Source organism: Leopardus geoffroyi, chromosome A2 (genome assembly GCF_018350155.1).
Source record: "Leopardus geoffroyi isolate Oge1 chromosome A2, O.geoffroyi_Oge1_pat1.0, whole genome shotgun sequence".
Taxonomy (NCBI): Eukaryota; Metazoa; Chordata; class Mammalia; order Carnivora; family Felidae; genus Leopardus; species Leopardus geoffroyi.
In genome coordinates, this window is record NC_059331.1 from 136,313,140 (window position 1) to 136,333,064 (window position 19,925).

Here is a 19,925-nt window from a genome sequence, read left to right on the forward strand (position 1 = left end):
ACCCACAAGTACCCTGCTGGGCCATCTGGCATTTATTAACCAACCATAGAAGTTATTTTGAGAGGTTAATGAAATCTATTGGAATCCTGGCTCTTCTACTTACCATTCTGACGTGTTTTTTAAAGGAAAGTATCTCACGGAAACCAATGTGTGTCATGGCAAAACTAAAAAGGAGATTTTTTTTTCCACATGTAATAGAAATTTACATTATTTAGCCCTTTGGAATTCCAAAATGCAGGAAATCTTAAAGGTTCTCGAATATATTTTAAAATGGAACCACCAAGACAGAAGTTACGGTATATTTAGTTTTAGCATACGTGAATGAAAACAAATGGAGACCTTCTCAAAAGACCTTCAAAATTTTGGAGTCTTCCACAGCATTTCTTTCTAACATTTTGCAGGGAAATGGGCACTTACCTTTGGTGACACTGGCATTCTTGGATTAACAGTTGAAAATGCAGGGTTGTTTCTTGAACCATCAAACCTCCTTAAATCATCCCTGGAATCAGCAATCTGGAAAATACACAAGTTATCAAAGCACAACTTAAAGTCGCTACAGGAAACCCACAGAAGTGTTACCATTTTTCTCTGACCCTTAGGAGCTCTATGAACACGCCCTCAAGGACTGTACTATTTACAACAAAGACTTGAAGTCTTTAAGTGAAACTACCAGAAAATGCATGAGAAATAATCTCTATGGGAAGAGAGTCTGTTTTTGTTTTTAATAATCAAAACAAGATGGCCAAATGAGCCCTATAGAAAAAAAAAAAATCTTTCTTGGCAAGAAAGGCTAAAATTGTAAGATTTCAGTCATTACCTTAATTTTCCAGTAGATAAGTATTTCATCTCCTTTCCAGCAAGGTTAAATAAGACAGCCAATTCTACTCTGTCCTAGAGACTGGGACTGTGCAGATGTAAGAGCTGAGTCTTTCAGTGGAACCTGCACATTATAACCACCTGCTTATCCTCCCTTTCACGTAAAGGGCATTCATAATGGGAGTCTGGTTAGATTTGCTGCAGCTCGAAGAGTCCCAAAACAGGTTGAGCTTGATGCTGGTGAAATCACCTTTGTGAATCTGGGTCACTGATTTCTATATTTGGATCTCAATTTTCACAGCTTAAAGACTATGACTACATGGATTATACAGGCCCAATTTTCTTATTTGTAAGGAAAGTTGTGGCTGTTCCTGTGTCTATAACATGAGTCTGCTGTGACGCTCTCTTACGGACAGATGACTTATATGCCAACCTTAGGAAAAAGGGAAAAAAAAGCCTGGGTAACCTAATGCTGCCTGAATGCACTGCAATTTTAACCTCAGGTGTTTCAGAAGAGTTTGGAAAACAGGCTGTACTAAAGAGAACTCCATTATTTTAGAAAAGATATTTTGGAAGAAAAAGCTTTTTGAAGCCAGGTAAGGATGGTTTGATTTGGAGCATTAACCACACTATTCAATAAGGAATTTCTTTCAGAGAATAAGTGTTGGTTCTAAGAATTCTCTCTTCTGGGGTGGCCTGGGTGGCTCAGTCGCTTAAGCGTCCAACTTTGGTTCAGGTCATGATCTCACTGCTTGTGAGTTCAAGCCCTGCGTCAGGTTGTGTGCTCAGAGCCTGGAGCCTGCTTCGCATTCTGTCTCGCTTCTCTGCCCCTCCCCCACTAGCATTCTTTCTCTCTTTCTCTCAATAATAAATAAACACTAAAAAAAAAAAAAAGCAATCTCTCTTCTGTTGGGCAAGCCATTCAATGTCCTCCCCCATTTGTACTGCTTACCTTGCTTATATCAGATTCAGATCTGCTGGAGCACATACTCTGAAGTTCCTTGACAAGGTCTGCTTCATCATCTGAACCCAGAGAGAGTCTCTGATCCAAATTCAATGTCAATGATAGATCATTCTCTAAAGACCTAATACAAAGTTCAGAAAAGAGTTTTTCAAAGTGGGAACCACAATCCAGTTTTGGGGGTTTGGTGTGGGGTAAGAAAAGAGTTTTTAAATATCCTTTTAAAAGGATTTTAAAATGTCATTTGATGGCACAACTCACTCTCCTACAATTTTGGTAACTCCCACTCAAAATACTTCTCAATAAGATAAAATTTTATTCACTGAGAAATCCACTTGGTTTACATCATTCCGGTCTCCTTACTGTTCCCTTTTCTTCCCTTTCTCCAAGCCTAAATGAAACGGAGACACTAAATACTGTGGAAGAAGGGGGCAGTGTGATACACTCAAACAAATCTGAATTTCAAACTTGGCTCTACCACTTACTAGCAGCATGGCCATGGGTCACATTTTTTTTCTGCCTCCTGGACAGTTCAGTTTCTGGGTTCCCTTTGCTGTAATGGATTCCTTGTATCTGTATTATAGAGTTACTGGGGAACTCACATGGGCTGCTATATATAATGGAGTTAGCAGTGTGTCTGGCAGAAAGAAGCATCTGGTATGGTTTCCCTTATCAATCTTCTCTCTCTTTATACCCCATTTCTGTAATTCTGTGAACCAGCGTTCTAAATGTTACCTGTCAAGTGACAGGGCACACAATTTATTGGGTTACAACGGAGAGCTATTTACAGACTGCCCTAACATTTCTATTCTATGATTAACCAAGCGATTGTACCTCAAAATCTGTAAGCTGAACCAATCAATTCCGTACAAGCAACCTAAGAAAATAAAATGATCACTTTAAACATTTAGCACCTAAAAGCAAGTTTCTATAAATCTAGTATTTAAAAAAAAATCACTCCTCTAAAGCCTGTTTAAAAGTTCACAAATGTAGGGTTTTATCAGATCTTTATGTCAAATGCATTAATGATGATGAAGTTAGATGAAAAATGAAGCCAATAATGATTCTGACCTTTTCAACAAACTAAAAGCAAAAAAGGGTTTATGTTGAGCTTAAAGAACATGTTTTTTTAAATTTCATCTGAAGGGGAGAATATGCCATCCCAAAATGTGTCACTCTGGCATGTGGGTTATTTTGATGTGAAGTCAATCAAGACCCAGCTGACTCAAGAAAAACTTTTACCGCTCCCTTAAGTACCTAAAAGAATTTAGATCGGGGGCTGGTCCAGAAAGAGCTATTACCAGAGATAACTTTTATCTGAAATACCTATCTGTCTGGCAGGCAAGCATCTGCTCTTGGCGTCCTGTGAAGCACCCCAGGCCCCTATCCCATTCCTTAGCTAAGGATGGCATATAAGCCTCAACAGCCCGACTTGCCGAGTCTCCTATCTTTGGGGCTCCCCTACATAGAAAATTAATTTTTCTTCTGGTAATCTGTTTTATGTCAATTTGATTATTAGGCCAAAGAACTTACAAGGGAAAATTGTCCTACCATTACACATTCATTTAGATTTCAGTTCAATGAATGACCTCCATTTTTTAAAAAAATTATTTTAACGCTATTATAGCTGCACAAATAATGGGAACACGTATCATTTGCTCCAAGTTAAAGGGAAACTTACTTTTGTTTTGACAGGGAAGCATTCCTGTTACAATTCTGCTGAGACACAGCTTTAATTCTGATACCTGTTCAAAGAAAAATACAGTAAAATTACCAATAGAATGAATCATTGTCCCTGTGCATCTTGAACTCTGTATTAAAAAGAAACAGACTATGGATTCTGCACTTTGGTACAGTTTTTGGATTGAATCTATCTCTTGAGGCGTTTTTCCTCAGGGCAATAGCTCTGGATGTAGCTTCCTGCCCAGGCACTGCTGTTACAAATGAATGGTCCCTCTTCCAAAATTGTACGAATGCTGCCAGCACAAATGATCTTTAAAGAATGATTTGAGAAGTTGAATTGAATATATCCTTATGAAGAGCAGATCATCAGAGATAATCTCCATACTAGTTTTTTCCCCATACTTTTGTTGTCATTGTCAGAGAGGTGGACTAGGGGCTTTCCCTTATTACCATATAGGCACCTGGGCTTGGCTCCTGCCTCCAGAAGCTGGTGACCCATTCTAGGTCTGGAGAAAAAAAGGTTGTGTCTTTATCAAACGTTATGGTCATCCCTACTTATCTGTACAGAATGCAAAGGGGTTTCTATTTTGATAAACAACAGCATCAAAAACTATCAACCCAAAGACTGCAATAATCCTTTATCAAATGGAGTTACTGGGAAAAAACTTTACCATTATAAAAAATGAAATAACCAGAGAGGTATGTTTGGTACTTAACCAGTTAGTGGTTTATTCTCCTAACCACTGACCCATGAATTTTACTTTGTGGAATTCGTTCTTGGATTCTATAAATCTCTGTTGATGTCCATGTATGCTGTGGTTGCACACAATTTTATTAATCTTTCAAATAAGGTTTCATGTTCCAAAGAGTATAATTATTGAATATAAACATCAAATCATTTATAATTTTTTTAACTTTTAAATATTTTATGTAACAGTTTTCTGAGTTTATTTCCATAATGTTGCTCTATATTCATATTCATTTTATTGATTTTGTCAGCGCTAGAAAGTACATATTGACAATGCTTACTATTTAGATAATTAATTGGCTCAAGCAAGAAGCTGGTTTTAAACCCTATAGAAACTGTAACAAACTTGGAAATAATAGTGAAGAGCCTGGATGACTCGTCTCTGGAGTGTTTATGAATTATTCCATGTACCATGGGATTAAAGTGACATGGATGGAAGAAAACAGCACTGGACTTGCAAGAAACAAAAACATGGACTGCAGATCCCCATGTTTCCAGAAGAGGTGATCTGGACACACAGCCAAGGGTTTCTGAGCCTCAGTTTTGTTACCTGGAAATGGAGAGGATAATACTCACTTTAGAGCTCTTTTGCAATATACATAGGGATAAATAAGAGGGAGGTATAGTCCTTACTGCAGAAGGTCGCCTCGGGAGTCTCCAGGCCATAGTAGGGGCTGGAGTCTAATGACTTTACTCCCTGAATCAAACACTGTAACTTTGGGAAATAATGGCAACATTTACCTTAAAAAAGTGTAAGTAGACTCTCAATTTATTCAGTGAGTTTCTATTCAATCATTAAAAAAAAAAAAATTCCTCACGTTTACGGACACACAACTTGCTGGAGTTTATAATTACCTCATGTATTAATATTAAAAATCAACAAAATACGAGCTTAAGTATGAAAATACATTAATGAACAAAAGCAATTTTTCTTGTTTCAAGATGTTAGGCATAATATTCTCTTTTGTAGCAACTCTACTGCTATAACATTGCCATTAAATTATACACAACAGGATATGTTGGGGGTAGGGGTGGGGCTCCTGAAGACCTACAGTTAATTACATATATCAGAAATCCACAGTGCATAGAGGTTGGAACATCTTTTCTATCTTAAGTAAGGATTTCCTTTAGAGAAGACATTTATAATTTGAATAATTGTTGACTACCCTGTTATCAAAGCCAAAATGAATAGGTCTAACACCAGAAGTAAATGCGTTATATCTTGTCAGAATGAGAACTTATATCTTTTTTATAGATGATCTTCCATTATATTGAATCTCTTTGATGATTTATTAGAATGTAAACTCTAAGAGGGTAGGGATTTTTGTGTTTTCTCTGCTCTATTTCCAGTGTATAGAACAGAACCTGGCACATGGTACAATATATGAAAAAGAAATAGTTAAAACTGATTCACTCACAAAGGCCTTAAACTGGTATCAAATATGTCTATTCACATACTTCAAGAAATATATGTGGCTTTTAGACACATAAAAGGAGAAAACCATATAGATTTAGTTGTGGATGCCACAAAAAACAAACGAGTATTTCTCCCAAATAGTTTTGGAAATGTAGCTACTACTCCCTGTTCATTCTATGAAAATATGTATTGAAAAACTCAAAAGCACATTTGCAATCAGAAACCCGATCACTAGTGCCCAAGCTCTTCCAGGCAGCACAGACGCCTCCCTCACCTTCCTCACTCAGGCCCGGCTTATTCCAGGAGGATGGAGAGAAGCGGCCAGACTTCTTGCGAGGACTTGTGCTCACTTTTCTCCAGGCACCGCTCTCTCCTTTCTTCTTGCTGTAACTGTGGTAACTTGAAACTACAGAGAGAGGGAAACTTCCTCCTCTGAAATCAGCCGCATGCTGGTCCAGCTCTGAAACAACACAAATCACGTTTTGCCAAAAGGAAGTTAGTGATAATGCGGTTTCAGTCAAGCAAAACAGAACAATTGCAATTCTCCAAGAAATTACTCTTCAGAATCATGGCTGTGCTTAATACCCAAGCAGGGATGCTGTGAACCAACAAAATTCACTTGGAGATCTGCAATTTAAACATGAGCCAGTAATTTAGAGAGAGTGAGTTCTGAAACAATGGTATGAAATATACATTGAGTCGACATAATTTCTTTACTTACAAAGAAGGAAAAAATCGCTCCCTAATAACAAATGCAAACCAGTATTATATAAGAGGCAGTTTCCTCCCTTTCCCTCCCCTCCCAGCACCAACCCTGTACCTGCTCTCGGGAGGGGACAGCCATGCAGCACGGCTTTATTGAGCAAGATGCTGAGAGCAGCTTTAACCACAGCCTGCTGTCCTTGGCTGGGGTGTTTTTTAGCAGTTGCCAGCCCCAAGCCAGGTTGTCTTTTCACAGAGGCTCTTGACAATATTGCTTCTTGAACTCTGGGTGCAATGATAGCATTCCACAGCTTAGCCATCCACCTTGCAAGAAAAGGGCGGTTCACAGTTAGGACCCGACCTCTCTCAAATCACACACCATACTACAAAGGACAAGTTTGAAGAGCATGGAGAAAACACTAAGTGTTTCTACAGATATGCTACCTTTCATAGGTAGTTTTGAAATAAGTGACATTTGAATAAGTGACATTTTGCCTCAGAAATACAATGTGTATTGAAAAAAACTGTTTTATAAAATCACTGAGAGCAGTTATCAGTGCTTAAGTGTGGGCTGAATGAATGCATTAGTAAAATACATGGAAAGGAAGGTAAATTTATAGGCAGAAATTTACAAAAAATATTTCCTGGAAGTGTATGTCTAAATAGCTTAAGCTTACTTGCCATATTTTCTTAATAAGACACATATGTTCTAATATTTCTGAAACTGGGGTATATCTTATCATCAGTGGCAAATTAAATCTGTCTACCCCAAGGCAAAGTCTCAGTGTCTGCATGTAGGTGGGCTTAGCCCTGCAGAGCAGGGATGGGGTCAACCAGCTGTCTCCTAAGATGGACTCTTTGCAGTAACTGCTGTAGTAGCAGGACTTTACCCAAGTTTCGGGCATCCAGTAGCAATTAAAATTCCTTCAAAAAAGATTACACTTTGTTGCAACATTAAAAATAAAAGACACTTGATTAAAGGCTGTAGAAACTAAACTACATCTCCTCGTACAGCAAAGTTTTCAAAACCATTAGGTATCAGCACATGCCTTTCAAGACTGTTAAAACTTTTACCCAGGTATCAAGCATCTCTCTATTTTAAGCTCTCTGTTAATGTCTAATGATATGTAATTCAAGAGGAAAAAAACTGTAATAAGGGAATACAGACAAAAGTCTGGTGTTCTGTAGCATGAGTCAAACTTGCACAGGTACTCCTACAGGTGCTAACGGGGTAAAGATGGCAGGCTTTGATTTAAAAAAACAAAACACACTTCCTTAAGAGGGTTGTTGGGAGATAATCCTCCATGGCATTTTTGCACATTTAGTGTCCACTTTAGTTCTGGACTATCTTTTCAAGGACGTTAGTATGGCAAACAGCCTTGGAAGATAGAGATGGTGTCTCCATCTGGAGCAGGAGGCAGATTTATTTCCTTACTAGGATAAGAAAAGTGATGTTTCCTTCCAGGGCAAAGGGTGGGTGGATTTGCTAGCACCCCCCCCCCTCAGGGGACAGGGGCATTCCTAAGCCTATTGTTGGGCAGTGGTGAGGCAAAGCCAGCATCCATGGGCCACCATGCATCATCCCCTGGGACCTCTGGACCTAGGAAAACCAATGCAAATATGGAGTGCTGGCTGGGGCCACACTGTGAGTAATGAAGTCCTTGGCCCCTGATCCAGCATTGTGCACTTGCGGCAGCCTGACCCGTTGGCCTGCAAGTAGGGTGAACATCTCAGAACCTCTACAGTTGCCGGTGAAGACTGTGCTTCAGATAGGAAAGGCCAAAATTAGCTCCTAAGAATCCTGAGACTCTGGATGTGAAAAATGCTTAAATTTAACACTGATGACAAAAGAGGCGATTATATGAATAAATGTATCTCTGTTCTTTAGCAAGAAAATGCTGTATATATTTTAATATTGTAATTCTTCCTTTCCCCCCAATTAGCTGTTTTGAAATTGACAGTTTGTTACCATAGAAAAGATAGATTGTCTGTATCCTCTGCTTTCCGAAATGGATTTCTGCCCAGGATGCCAGAAAGACAGACTCGATGCTAACAGCCAATCACAGAACCTTACTAAGCTGGACTGTGATGAATTTTTTCCTCCTGATTTTCTATTTCATTAACCTTATTATTAATATGTCTATTCTCGTGAGCTGTTACAAAGGAAAACATGGTGAGTATTTAAGTCTCATTAATAGAGGAGGAAGCTTTTTAATTCATCAATAGAATGCACGCTTTTGTTCTTGGTTACAGGATCCTTAATGAATATCTCAGGTAGGCCTTTACCAGAAGACACAGCACTACATGTTGAACAGGATTCCAAGGAGCCTTCTCTGACAGATGGAAACTGCTACTTACTAGGTCTTAGTAAAAACAGTTTCCTTAGGAGCTACCCAACAGGTAAGTCTTGGTCATCCTCTGACAGGAAGCACAGAGCTCTGCCACTCCATGTTGATGACAGGAGGTGATACAAAGTGGCCCTTCAGCATGCTGGCTCTCACAGGTCCCAAACATGACCATGGCTTTATTTTAATTTAATTTTAATTTAATGTAGTTTATTTGAGAGACAAGGGTGCAAGAGCGCACATGAGCGAGCAAGGGAGGGGCAGAGAGAAAGGGAAAGAAAGGATATGTGCTGACAGCATAGAGCCCACTGCAGGGCTCGAACCCACAAACTGTAAGATCATGACCTGAGCCGAAACCAAGAGTCGGATGCTTAATGGACTGAGCCACCTAGGTGCCCCACTAAGGCTCTATTTTAAATAGGTAAATAAGGGGGCGCCTGGGTGGCTCAGTCGGTTAAGCGTCCAACTTCAGCTCAGGTCATGATCACACGGTCCGTGAGTTGGAGCCCCGCGTCGGGATCTGTGCTGACAGCTCAGAGCCTGGAGCCTGTTTCAGATTCTGTGTCTCCCTCTCTTTCTGATCCTCCCCCGTTCATGCTCTGTCTCTCTCTGTCTCAAAAATAAATAAATAAATAAATAAATAAATAAATAAATAGGTAAATAAATACATAGGTAAATAAGGAGAAATGACACTTACTTCACTGTCGCTTGGGCATGTCCTGGGACTACGGGACAAGACAGGAAATACTTTGGCCCCAGAAGTGCTTCAGGTGTGCCCAAGCGGGCCAGGCAGGAGTTGAGCTGGCGCCAGACAGCCAGGGCCCAGTCGACAGTCTTGCACACAGGATCACAGGGAGAGGGCACCTGACCTCTGAACTACGGAGACAGAGAGGCCGAACATGGGGCTTGGCTTAGAACAGTGATTCCTTTCCTTCTGTTTTTAACAGTTCACAAATTAAAAATACAAACATTTGAAACTATAAAACAAAAATGAAGCTGGATCTGATCTGCCTGAGGGGCTGGGGGAGGGACAGCTAATCCACAATATCAAGTGTGTTAGCATGAGGTTCAGACCTGCAGCTGATGACGCAAAATGAAAGGGTCCAGACACAAAAGAGCAGTAAGACGACCAAGAAACCTTGCACAAATTCTTAAATATCAATTTTGGAAGAAATTATTATTCATATTATTCATACAAAGTACCTCACAGGGACTTGCACATAGTGTTCAAAAGGATTTTGATTTCATAAAGCAAAAAATGACATTAGCTATTGCAATATTTGGGTAAGTGACAAGATGGTACATCTGGATCTGTGGCATGTTCGCCTCGTATTTAATTTCCCTAGAAAAAAGGTCTCAGATAAAATGCAAACTTCATCAAAATGTACACAGCTCTGCTGGCATAAAGAAATTTGTTTCCAAATTTTTAAACATGCAAATTTTAAACACTAGTATAGAACATACAGGCTTTGATGATAGAGGTTCTTTTTAGATTTATATTTTACAGAATCAAAATTTGTAGTACAGAGGGTTCACAAAAGGACAAAGATTTCTTTAGTATTAGGCAAAATATCCTTCAATTATTTAAAAAGTCAGATATGGCTGTTAACTCAGTATTTTATAAGATTCATATAAATCTGTTTTATCAAGTAATTATGATATTAAGACAGGGGACAGTCTATGAATATGGGTAGGTCCTACTTGAAGGGATATAATTTGGCCAAAATGAAAGAGTGGTTCAGTGATCCCCACAGCTCTGTTAAAATGATATTAGTATGTTACGTGAGGCTTTGCGATCTCATAATTTCCCTTCTGTTCAAAAGAACAATCATATTTCTCTTTTTCTGATATTCTTCCAGCAAGAATGAGATCATGTACTACAATTAATGACAATTGAATATTTACTTATTAATAAAGGTATAATTATTGTTTATTAAATGTTAGTAGGATGACTGGTATTGTCCTGAAAGGCCTCTTGACTTCTATTCCTTGAAGGAATTGTACGAAGAACCTGTGATCAAGTGCCAGCAAATGTGTAAGTGCCCCCAAAGCTTGGGTCCTGTTCTGTGGTTAGGAGATTTCTGATGTTGGCAGGAGCCTCTCATGCCCATCATACATGTACCCAAGGAATCTGTTTTATTAACCTCCTTGTAGTGATTCTTGGTAAGTGAAAGGCATTACCCTTCTGCCTTCCTGTTCTTCATGGCACACCCCTTGTTTCCATTCTCAAACACAGTGGAGAAAAAAGCACAGCTTAAAGCTTGGAACTTACTTTTCAAAATAACTAAAATAAATCCTTCACAAACTACGTGTATCAGAGAACTGGGTGTGTGTGTTGGGGGGGGGGTACACTTTACCTGAAATAGTTCCACATCTACAGAATAAAACTGGTACTTTTCAGAGACCAGCATGACCCCTGGGCAAGGATGACGTGCAAATTCGTGAAGCTTGCGTGTTTTTCCCTGAGGTAAATTATTGACTTTGGGTGATCAAGATTCAATATAGGTTCGTTCTTGGTAGAAATGTACCATTCTGGTGAGTGATGTTGATGACGAGGGGAGACGATACAGGTATGGGAGCAGGGAGTATTGGCAAATCTGGGTCTTCCTCTCAATTTTATTGTAATCTAAAACTGCTCTTATAAAAAAATAAAGGCTTTAAAAAGAATGAGTATCTTTTGTGATTATTTATGTGAATTTTTTGGCAAAGAGATTTAAATATTAATGATAAAATTAATGGAAGCATCAATAATATGAAAAGCTACACAACTATGATGGCTGTTACCTCATCTTTCTTCCTACTGGTGGTCATCATATGATGGCCTGGCTTTGGTCAAAAGCATGTATTTATTACCAACCAACAGTCTTCAACATAGTTGGGGTAGAAAATTTCTCTGATTAAATTAGAAATTTCAAATACTAACTCAAATCACTACTGGAAAGCAAGCACAGCTCACTGAATTACCAGAACCGCTCCCACTCTGTATTTCTCCTCACTCTCCTCCCAATCCTGCACCCACACATGTGTGCACATTCACACACTCTAACACAACAGACACAGAATTTTGTTTAGGTACTTGGTAGAGAAGGTAGAAGTCTCGCCATGGTCTGGGGCAAGGGGGTGGGCAAAAAACCAGTTCTGATTAATGACACACGTAGGGAAAGCCTTCTGTTTCTGGGGGTTTCAGAAAAAGATCCTTTGCTCCGTGAGAAAGAAACTGAGAAGGCCAAAGCTCTCTTATCTGAAGTAGCATCCAGATTCCTGCCTCTGATTTTGTGTGGTGCCTAAGCCTGGCTGACATCCTGCCATCTTGAAGGGAGGTCAAGAGACTCCCCCAGACCCAGGACCTGACATCACAGAGGTGAACAGAAGTCACTGATACCTGCCACAAGACGCCTGGTTATATGAGGGGAAAAAAGCCTCTTTTTGTGAGGTAGGTAGCGGCGGGTATTGTGTTATCTGCAGCTTAAAATATTGTGATAGAAGATACTGTCTTCCAAATGTGGCCTGTTGGGCTAGATTAAGGGATAAAGTCTTAGTAATCAAGCTCTACCATCAAATCAAAGCTGACACTCATACTGGCTCGATTTAAGTATAGTAATTAAATAGTAATGTCCTAGACTTGGTTGGTACTAAGTTGATTTTGTTATTTGGGGGCTACAGAATATTTTATTCCAAAACAATCACTGAACTAGTTCTACTCACTCTTGAAAATGTGTCTAAAGCTAGAGAATTTTAACTTTTCATGTGACTTTTTTTATATTTCTTATAGCACAGTGTAGCAGTAACATATTAAAACTGGCTTGAGTGGATGGATAATGTTGAAGACTCCAAGGAAGTGGCAGCTATTCTTAAAACCAGTGGTCAATTTCCTAATCTAGCCATCTATAGCATTTAGAACATGGAGAGACTCCTTGAGAACAGTTAATAACAACAGTAAAACCTATTTGCTTTTTGTTTTCTTTCCTTCTTTTTTTTTTTTTTTTAACTTAACACAGTCCAGAAACTGTTCTGTTTTATGTGTTATCTTATTTAATCCTTGAATATCCGAAATTTTTCCTTGACCAAGGCTGCACACTCACTTAGCGGTAGAACTCCCGCCCAGGCCCCCAGACACTAACACCCCTTCTCCAGGAGGCATGCTGCAGCTCAGGTTGTTACCTTATTCACTACTTTCCTCCGTAGGAACCTCTGCAGCAGCCCCTGCATGGGCTCACCGTCCCACCGCAGCTGAACCCAGCGGAAATGCTGCTGTACCAGTAAGTCGGAGCCCTGCAGACAGGCCTTGGCAATGGTTCCCATCAGAAAGCAGTTCTCATGAAAGTAGTAACATTCAGATGTTCCGTTTCCTAAAACAAACCAAAAGCAATGGCCTGACCTCGGTAAGCCATACGATGGGACAATGCAGAGTAAAGTAAGTCTAAGAAAGAACAAGAGGTGTAACTCGAACTCTGAGCAAGAGAATGATCAGAATAATCTCACAGACGCTTGCTTCTTTCTGGGCATGGTCTTGCCATTTATTACCTTTTTGAAAAGTCCAGGGGCTTTCAGTGCTGCGATTTTCCAGAGGTGCCAGAAAGTCCCCTAGTAACTCAGACAATGAAGATTTTTCCAAATTCTCTAAGATGATGATGATTTTCTTGTTAACAGGAGACTGTTTCACTGGGATCAGACAAGCTGTGGTCAGAAACAAAATTTAGTGATTAAAGTTTTTACAAAAACCTGTATGAACTGTGTTAAAAATGAAAGGCTAGGGTGTCTGGGTGGCTCAGTAGGTTAAGCATCTGGCTTCAACTCAGATCATCATCTCACAGTTCTTGAGTTCGAGCCCCTCATCGGGCTCTGGGCTGACACTCAGAGACTCGATCCTGCTTGGGATTCTGTGTCTCCCTCTCTCTCTCTCTGCCCCTCCCCCACTCGGGCTCTGCCTCTCTCACTCACTCACTCAAAAATAAATTTTAAGAAAAAAATTTTAAAAATGAAAGTCTGGGGGGCACCTGGGGGGCTCAGTCTGTTCAACATCCAACTCTTGGTTTCGGCTCAGGTCATGATCTCACTGCCCTGAGACTAAGCCCCACATTGGGCTCAGCACTGAGCATGGAGCCTACTTGTGATTCCCTCTGTCTCCCTCTCTCTCTCTCTCTCTCTGTCCCTCCCCTGTTCATTCTTACTTTCTCTCTCTCTCTCTCTCTCTCTCAAAATAAATAAATAAACTTAAAAAAAATAAAGTCTGAAAAGACGGACTAGTGGTTACCTATAGAAGGAAAAACTTGTGAACAGGAATGGGGCACACAGTCACTTTCTGGAAGCTGGGAATAATCTATTTCTTGGCCTGGTCAGTGGCTAAACGGTTATTTTATTTAAAATTATTCATTAGGGGTGCTGGGGTGGCTCAGTCAGTTAAGTTCTGACTCTTGGTTTCAGCGCAGGTCATGATCTCACGGCTCGTGGGTTCAAGCCCTGCACATCAGGCTTTGCATTGACAACACGGATCCTGCTTGGGATTCTCTCTCTCCTTCTCTCTCTCTGCTCCTTCCCTACTTGTGCTGTCTCTGTCTCTCTCAAAATAAATAAACTTTAAAAAATATTCACTTATCTTATAAATATAAATACATAAGTATGTATTTTATGGATGTATATTTCATAATACAGAAAGTCAGAAGCCCTTAAATGACCTTTTAAATTACACATATGAGGAATATTCATCAAATTATGAAGACAGGACCTCAAAGGTAAGCAGATGAATTCTCTCTCATTTTACAGACCTCAGAGAGGTTCAAGTGGTTTGACTGGGGTTTCAGCCAACAGTTGTAAAGAAGGACTAGGGCTCCTGAATCTAATCTCAGTGGACCTCCTACTAAGATGGGGGGACTAAACTGTATACTGACCCAAAATGAAAGCTGGAAAGTAAATGGAAGATTACGATTATATGTAGGAAACGAGTACGTCTGTAGACAGAATGTACTTGACATATGCCTAGAACCTAAGCACTCAAATGTTAATACTGTATTTACAATGTATACACTACTTCTGATACACCAGTGAATTAACTGAAATTAAGATCACTTTTTAATTTTTAAGATTCTAAGATGCCTCAGTCTTAGCCAAATTAACCTTGAGAAAAAGAGATCACTTTAAAATACTTGAGAGTAATTTTACCAAGTATCCCACTTTTCACAAATACTCATAATGGGTTATACTCAATTCCCCCTCGTTACTACAGACACAATGCATTTTCACTTTCAAGAGAACTCCTAGAACATTGTAAATGAATCTCTTCTGAGACTGAAATAGCTCTTCTGCATGCTATGAAGCTTTAAAACTAGAAAACTAGAAACAGTAACAGCCACCTCTCAATTTAGTTGCTTTGTGGGGGCTGTTAACACTAGTGTCTGATGTGTGTGTGTGTCTGATCCCCTTCAACACAGCTGTTTAGTAAAAAAGTGCTAAAAATCTGTGCTTCCCAGCATTCATATGTCCTTTAGAAATACATTCACTGTGCAAGTGTGATCTATCTGTAGTTCATTAAAACAACAGTGATAAATAAACCTCTTCTACCTAGTGATAAAGAACAGACCAAGTTGAATGGTAGGTTTACCTCCTTTCCACCAAGGACTGAAGACCTCCAGCTTTTCCTTGATCTATACTGAATGTACAGCTACCTCCAGTGGCTCTGGAGTCAAAATCTATCTGTAGCAACATGTACCTGCATTTTAACAGATGCTCATCCACTGCCCCCACTGCCCCCACTGCTGTATCTCTCTTGCTAAGTGCTATGGCATACCAGAGGTGACTGATTCTAACCGGGGGATGTGGCACTTTAAAATGCAACCATTACAAGGAATAGCATCTTGATAGCTTAGGAGACGGGTAAGCTTACTAGTTGTAAGAAATGACACTGGCACAGAAGGAGGCAGGGCAGGGCTCAGTCCTAGAAGGGACTAAGGCATCAAGTCAAGGTCAGAACAGCTGCAAGAGGGCATCATGGTGAACTCGAGGCTGATATGTACCTCCTACCATGATGGGCTGGGACTGGGGGGTGGAGTCACATCTATGGAATGGGATCAAGTAGCCACAGCTGTGGACAGCAGCAGTGTAGCAGACTGGGCTGCCAGGAAACATCCCCTGGGACCCATCCCCAGATGTTCTGACTCACGTGGTCTGGGCTGGGCCATCAGTATTTTGTGTGCGGCCTGGGGTGAGACTTGATGATATGAAGCCTCAGAACCTGGCCACAAATGACAAGTAGAAGACCTAGAATGTCGTGTTGGGAGGGAGAAGCCACCAGCTCTGGGAAGCCATGGAAGTGTCTAAGGAGGGGGATAAACAGGACTTGATTTGTGCTTTGAAATCTCACTCCGGTGCAAAGAACACCTGGAGAGGAAAGAAACAGAAAAACACACAGGCTCTGATTGATGAAGTAATGGGAGCCTCAACCAGGGCACTGGACTGAGCATCTGTTCAGGGCCGAGGCACTGAACAAAACGGTGTTTGAGATGGAGTCAGTAAGACCCAGGGGCTGACTGTCTTGAGAGAAGGGCAGGACCCCGCTGAAGTCCCAGCAGAGAAGAGGTTGTACAGATCATGGAGGCAGAGAGCACATGAGTCAAGAGCACACTTGGGGTGTGGGTGGGGGTGATGTTTCAGGTCTGACGTATCTGATGAGTTAGGCATCCTTTCAGAGATGTCTAGCAGGTGGTGGGACACGAGCATGAGAGCAACCAGGGAGAATTCAGGCTGGAGACAAAAGCGAATGAGTTTATAGGAGTGCTGGAGGTCTTTGGAGAGAGGCTTAACATTCTCTTGGGTCCACAAGCGAGGGCTGTATTGCTCATCAATTAATCACACATTAAATGGACAGCTTGTGCCCTAGACAAAAAGGGGGTAGGCTGCTGTTCACAGCAGTTCATCTGGGTTGCACCTCATCTTTGTTTATCCTGGTGTCCCGTGAGGTACTGACCAAGGGTCAAATAGACTGGGTTTCTTTGGTGGAAAGCTCTGTCCTCAACACGGCCAGTCTCATTACCTCATTTTTTCAGTAACACCTACTTCTCTAACTACTTAAGTTCAACATCCTTAAATAAGTTGGTCCAAAGGTAAATTTTATTTGCGGAATAGTACGTGTCTATTTCAGGTCATTTGACAGAGTTTTGGGCCTAATGTATTAACCAACCCCAGGGGCAGGAAGTTTCCAGTTTGAAGGATTAACCAGCCTCTGATCAGGGTCTACAGAGATGAAAGGAAGCCACCCACCCCGTATTATAGCTGGAGATTTCTTTTAACCTGTTGCCGGAAAGCCAGCCATTCAGATTCCCTTGCCTTATGCTACTTCAAAGTTCTATTTCTGAAATGAATCTATTCCTTTTGTCCTCTTTTCCTTCCAACTTTACAGGCTGTGTCAGCCCTAATCCTCTCCTGCAGGTTGGCATCTCAATCAGACACCCCCCATGGCCACAGGGCTCAGGGCCAAGTCCAGGTTTGTATGCCCTTGCATTAAAAGTTCTGGAGAGTTAGCTCTAGAGCAATACTTGTTGGCTTAAAAACAATTAACCTATCACATTTATAGTTAAATCCAAGCTCTAAAGTGCATCTCAAGTGACCACAAGTCCATAATCTCCCCCTCGGGATGGAGAACAGCCCATCTTTCACAGTCCACTTAAGAGAAGGCTCTGCAGGGGTGATGCTCTGAGTCCAGATGAGAAGCAAGGGGCAAACCTTCAAAGAGCCTCAAGTAACACAGCGTCCAAGGGCGTAAACTCAGTTATGTGGACTCCAATGACCATATTCTCCCACTAGGACTACGGTAATTCTATCTTCATTACTTCTGAAAAGGAAAGTTCTCTCAAGAATTCTAAGTGTTACTCTAAAACACCAGTCTAGCGTTCAAAACATTTTTTTTCTTACTTTTTAAAATCTTATGTGACAGGAAGTTGTATCTGTCTTACTGACCTAACTACATACCTTACACTGTGGCAAAATGACCCAATTCTAATACACATTCACATCCTTTTTACCAAATAACAGAGCTATGTGCCACGACTGTCTCCCACGAAAGGCAATACGAAAAGGAAGAGGTTATTTTAAAATAAACACAATATAACCATTGGTGGCAACTGTGTGAGGTCTTTTTTTAAAATGTGTTCTTCTGTTCTACCTTCTTCTCTTCATGGGAACCACTTTAATCTCCATACAAGTTTTAGCTTCTTAAAGCTAATTATTTAACATACGTTTGCTACTCTTCCTTCTTGTATCTTTTGCTCATACATTTCTTTTATTCATTCTCTGTGACTCTCTTTGCTGGCTTGCTCCTGCAGTTGTAGAGGAGCAAATGAGGTAATATGTGTGCTGTGTATAATGGAAGATTAAAGTTCAACGTGCTGGCCCAGCCTCATCCAAGTAGTTTAAATCTCTTCCTGTAGAGAAGATAAGGTTAAACGACAGGAATAAACATATTCTTTGCAAATCAGTATAGCCCTTACTTGCAGTCATATAATTTGATCAGTTTAATTTCTTGGTGAAAAAGAAAGAATAACTGACAGATAATTCCTATCCCCTCATTATTCTAAAAGCTGCAGCTGAACAGCCTAGGAACCCCTTCTTCCCTCATCCAGACCTCTGCCTTCTCTACTCTCTGCCTTTTCCTATCACCTCTTGACCAAAAGGACATTCCCTGTTATGTGCTTTCTGCACTACAAAAGAGGTGACACCACACCGAGCCGATGGCTCCTTCCCTTTGGCTCCTTCCCTTTGGCTCCTGTTAGATACCCTTGTCCCGCTCAAAAGCCCCGAATGTTTCCCCATCCACTCTACTTAAAGTGCACTTTCTCTGTGACCTCTCCATTGGTCACCAGTCAACAGCAGTGGTTCCTGGGGAGAAAACGATGGGCACAGTGGACCGAGTTCTTAGGAGATAAAGGTGGACAGCAGCAAGGAAGATCAGAGGCCACACCCCAATGTTTTTGACACACATTCAGAGAAGGGCAGTGTTTACCCTGCAGTCGATGGGGTCTAACAGCAGGGCGATGACAAGAGTAGCTTGGCCTGTGGAGTGAACCCTCTGGGAGCTGCAGAGGCTTGTGAGGGAGTGACCAGCAGAAATAAGAAGGGTTAGTGATGGGCCTCCACAGTCCCTTGAGCAAGAAATAACAGGTGGAGGGAAGAGAGTGGGAGGTGGAGATGAGACACAGGACCAGATTCAGCTGACTGGGCACGGAGGCACATATGATAATGCTCCGGTGCTTAACCTGGACAACTGCATTCAAGGTCTTAGCAGATGAACCTGTATTTGTGTCTTTGTTATTAAAAAGAGAAAAAAAAAGATAGTTGATAATTACAAATTGCAAAGCCACATAAAGAATAAACTCCTGTCCTATTTAAAGATGATACACCATTTCCTACACAAACGGATAGCTAAAATGGGGATTTTTTTTGCCTCAGTCAGCTGTCCAAAAACTTCATTTTGAAACTCCAGTTCACTCTATCTTTATGCCCTATCATCACCTGCTCCGTTATCAACTTCTGCACTCTTTCACCTAACTCTTTTTAAATCTACTGTAAGCAGCTTGCACTTGCTGGTACCTGAAGATGACATATGACTAGCATTCCCTTGGTCTTTGCCCATGCTATTTCCTCTATCAGATTCACCCACTCATCAGCAAGTATTCATTAGCCATCAGTGTACAAGGTGGAATAGAAGAACTGGGTATAGTACTAGCCTTCATAATATGCGTGAGTGGACCACGGCAAGAGTTCAAATAATACCCCTCAATGCCTTGACCTATAGTTAGGTGGGACACAGGTATAAACCAAATCTAATGATGTTCATTAGAGGGAGAAGTATCTGGAGGGATCAGAGAAGCTTTCATTTGAAGCGTCCTTAGAGCATTTTAATAGGGGCTTTTTTAATTTTTTTTTTTTCAACGTTTATTTATTTTTGGGACAGAGAGAGACAGAGCATGAACGGGGGAGGGGCAGAGAGAGAGGGAGACACAGAATCGGAAACAGGCTCCAGGCTCTGAGCCATCAGCCCAGAGCCTGATGCGGGGCTCGAACTCACGGACCGCGAGATCGTGACCTGGCTGAAGTCGGACGCTTAACCGACTGCGCCACCCAGGCGCCCCTATAGGGGCTTTTTCTATGGTTTCTGGAAGGGCAAAAGTCATGTCTGTTTTAATCAGTACTGCACAATAATAGTGTGCATAGCACCTGCAATGTGGTAGTCACAGTGTGCGTTTTGGGGGGGCGGGGGGTTGT

General features: G+C 41.0%; 1 protein-coding gene and 1 pseudogene across 8 annotated transcripts in view; one reads left to right on the forward strand and one right to left on the reverse strand.

The window, feature by feature from the left end:
• Positions 1–19,925, reverse strand: part of CTTNBP2 (cortactin binding protein 2) — a 166,926-nt gene that overhangs the window by 4,657 nt on the left and 142,344 nt on the right. For 6 of the 8 annotated variants that reach the window (XM_045495409.1, XM_045495410.1, XM_045495407.1 and 3 more), the window contains 8 exons: positions 13,197–13,349; positions 12,834–13,021; positions 9,370–9,548; positions 6,446–6,651; positions 5,900–6,085; positions 3,459–3,522; positions 1,769–1,901; positions 418–513 (listed from right to left, as the gene is read on the reverse strand). In XM_045495409.1, the coding sequence (XP_045351365.1) occupies positions 418–513; positions 1,769–1,901; positions 3,459–3,522; positions 5,900–6,085; positions 6,446–6,651; positions 9,370–9,548; positions 12,834–13,021; positions 13,197–13,349 (1,205 nt within the window). Of the gene's footprint in view, positions 1–417; positions 514–1,768; positions 1,902–1,923; positions 2,513–2,611; positions 2,655–3,458; positions 3,523–5,899; positions 6,086–6,445; positions 6,652–9,369; positions 9,549–12,833; positions 13,022–13,196; positions 13,350–19,925 lie in introns of those variants that run through there. The other 2 variants (XM_045495412.1, XM_045495413.1) reach the window with 2 other exon arrangements.
• On the forward strand, positions 11,033–11,133 carry LOC123607774 (annotated as a pseudogene).